Genomic DNA, 2,914 nt, shown 5'->3' on the forward strand with positions numbered 1-2,914 from the left:
CATCCATCATCCATCCCTGGAGCCGTGTCCTACCTGGAAGGGCAGGTGCTGGAGCTTCACCTTGGAGACACAGAGGATTTCTCCCAGGGATTCCCGCTGGGTTCCTCTCCATTCCTGCACGGGCAGGTTCTGCACGGACCAGCGCAGCTCCTCCTTGTCACCGGTGCTGGGCGTCCAGCCGCTCTAGGGACAGCACACCCTGAGCACGGGCACTCCCCTGCCTGCAGCAGGGCCTGGCCCACCTGGGGACACTTTTTTGGTGTGGCAGGAGCAGGAAAGAATAAATAAATCTGGGCAGGGGGCAGTTTTCCAGCTGGGAATGGATAATCACACCCAGGATCGCCTGGAAATGCCTTTCCAAGAGGGATATTCTGTTGTGGGAAGGGAATTAGAACACCCTCAGAGCCTGGGAGAGACAATCTCCTCAATCTGGGCCTGTTTTCCAGCCTTCAGCTTCCTCCTCCTCCTGATGTTTTGCAAGCTCTGGCTGGTTGCACAAGCACCCAAAAGCGTGAGAGCTTCTCTGAGCCAGAGCTGAGCTCCGACCCACGGAGGTTGTGCTGGTGCTGGTGGCACCCGTGGGTGGCAGCTCTTCCTTCCAGCACCCCCCTCCCCTGCCAGCACTCTCAGACCCCCCCTCGCAAGCTCTTTTTGCCCCCTTTTTCCCCAGGAAAGCCCCCCAAGGGAACCCATCCCAGCTGGGAGCCGGCAGTGGGACAGGCCATGGGACACCCACCTGGGACAGCAGGGGCAAGGCCAGGCCCCCTCCACAGAGCTGGATCTGCTTCTCCAGGTGGTAGAGCCACTGCTTCAGCTCGGCCTCCGAGGGGCAGAACACCACCAGGGGGTTCAGCAGAGGTCCTGGGGCGGGAGGGAGGCGGTGAGCGGAGCTGGGCAGGGATTGCAGCATCCAGCCGGCACAGCTGGCACTGCACGGCCCTCCACGGGTGAGGGGACACCCCTGTCCTGCTGCCACCACTGCCAGCCCTCCCTGCCACCTCCCTCCAGCTCTTCCTGCCACCCTCCAGCCATGGCAGAGCCTCCACGCTCTGCCCACCTCACCAAGGGCTCCTGGGGACACTCCTGTCCTGCTGCCACCACTGCCAGCCCTCCCTGCCACCCTCCTGTCACATCAGCCTTCCGAGGCTGCTCCAGCCCCTTCTCAGGTGCACCAAGCCCTGACCACCGGATGCTTTTTAACCCCAAAGCGGGCTAAGAACAAATCCCAAGGACGGCACAAAAGCCAAGCCTGATGTCCACAGCTGGATTTCAGCTTTTGAAGCCCCCAGCAGTTTGTGGGCAGCCTCTCTGGGGCAGGGACTGTCCCAAGGTGCTGCTCCCTCAGCAGAAATCCCTGCCTTATCTCCCAGTCTCACCTTGGCTCTGCACAGGGAGAGCACCAGCAGCTTCCTGACACTGTTTGTTTGTTTATTGCCTCACTGAACACCACCTGTGCCAGCCAAGCTGAGGATGACTCCAGACATCCCCTGGGAGGGAGGGACAGCCCTGCAGCTTGTTGATTTTAGTGTTTCCAGCTCTCACTCATCCCAGGGCAGGAGCGCAGCCTCCCACACCCTCTGCAATAATCACTCCTGGCAGGCTGCAGAGTGCATGTTGGCATTAATCATTTACCACTCAGCCCGTGTTAAACCCTGCTTGCTGCAGGCCCAGGAGGATCTGCTTCTGTGGGACTTGCAAGTGCCCAGATAAGGCCGGATAAACGCGGGACTTTGCCCTCCTGTGGTATCTTTAGTGCCCTAACTCCTGCATTATTTATAAACAACCTTTCACTCAGCCTTTGAAGCGCGTCTGTCCTGCAGGAAACGCTCGGTAAACAAAGCTGTGCTGGGGCAGAGACTCCCTGAGCGACTCCAAACCCAGGACAGCAATTTGGTGTCGAGCATTTTCTGGGCATCCACGTTTCCGTGGCTCTGCAGTTCTCCCGTTTCCTCTTCCCTCGGTTTCCCTGTCCTCACAAGGAGGATTCAGGGATGGTGGAGCAGCCAGGAGAGCTGGTGCTGCTCTCTGGGCATCCCCTGGCCATCAGGTCGTTACATGAATTACAAATGCAAATGGAAGGCAGCAGGAATCACAGGGCATGACCCTCACCCCGAGGGCATCACCCATTGCCACATCTAAACAGGGCCCAGAAGGAAGAGAAAATGAGGAAAGAAACTCCCGGGACACGCCTGGGGCTGGGGCAGGAGCTGCTGCGGGAAGTCTGAGCTGTGAATTCAGCCCCTGCCATCGCCCGGGCCCCAGGGACACGTCCCAGTGCCCCTCGGGCTCCTTCCTCTTTCCTTGGGACGCTCCCAGAGGAGCGCTGCAGGCAGGAGAGCCCCTTCCAGCCCAGGAGCAGCTTGTTCCCACCCAAACCCCTCCGAGGGGAGCCACCAAAGGGTGCCCAGGTGCTCCCCAAATCCCTCAGCACCCTGCAGGTGACAGCCAGCCCCTGTCCCCGTGCCAGGAGGGCTCTGCATCCTTCCTTCCCCGCATTTCCAGGATCCTGCAGCAGTTTCCAGGGAGCTGAGCCAGCCCTGGCCGTGCAGCAATGGGGAACTGTGTTCCCACAGCATTTCACAAGCCAGTGGCTCTGGGGTGCCTCAGAGTCATGGGATGAGGCTTTTCCACCATGACCCTGTGTGGGGACACGGGAAGGGCTCCTGGTCCCTCTGTGCCTCGATTCCTTCCCCTCTGAGCAGGGCAATAAAACTGTTCCAGCATGTCCCAGCAATCCCCAATATCCCTGCTTTGCTCCAGGGCGGTGCCACAGGGAGAGAGGCAGCTCATCCCTGGGCACTGCTGCCCATCCCAGGAACCTGAGCAGGGCCCTCAGGGTCACTCCCTGCCCTCAGGAGACGTGGGAGAAGGAATTCTCCTCCATTCCCTGCTCCCAGTGACCCAGCAGAGGTGG

The 2,914-nt window shown here is 60.2% G+C and overlaps 1 protein-coding gene across 1 annotated transcript in view; it reads right to left on the minus strand.

Moving 5' to 3' along the window:
* PLEKHN1 (pleckstrin homology domain containing N1) overlaps positions 1 to 2,914 on the minus strand; it is a 27,307-nt gene that overhangs the window by 15,077 nt on the left and 9,316 nt on the right. The window contains exons 6-7 of the mRNA XM_015648032.3: positions 737 to 861; positions 25 to 183 (exon numbers count right to left, since the gene is read on the minus strand). Of these exons, the coding sequence (XP_015503518.1) occupies positions 25 to 183; positions 737 to 861 (284 nt within the window). The remainder of the gene's footprint in view (positions 1 to 24; positions 184 to 736; positions 862 to 2,914) is intronic.

Source organism: Parus major, chromosome 21 (assembly GCF_001522545.3).
Source record: "Parus major isolate Abel chromosome 21, Parus_major1.1, whole genome shotgun sequence".
Classification (NCBI taxonomy): Eukaryota; Metazoa; Chordata; class Aves; order Passeriformes; family Paridae; genus Parus; species Parus major.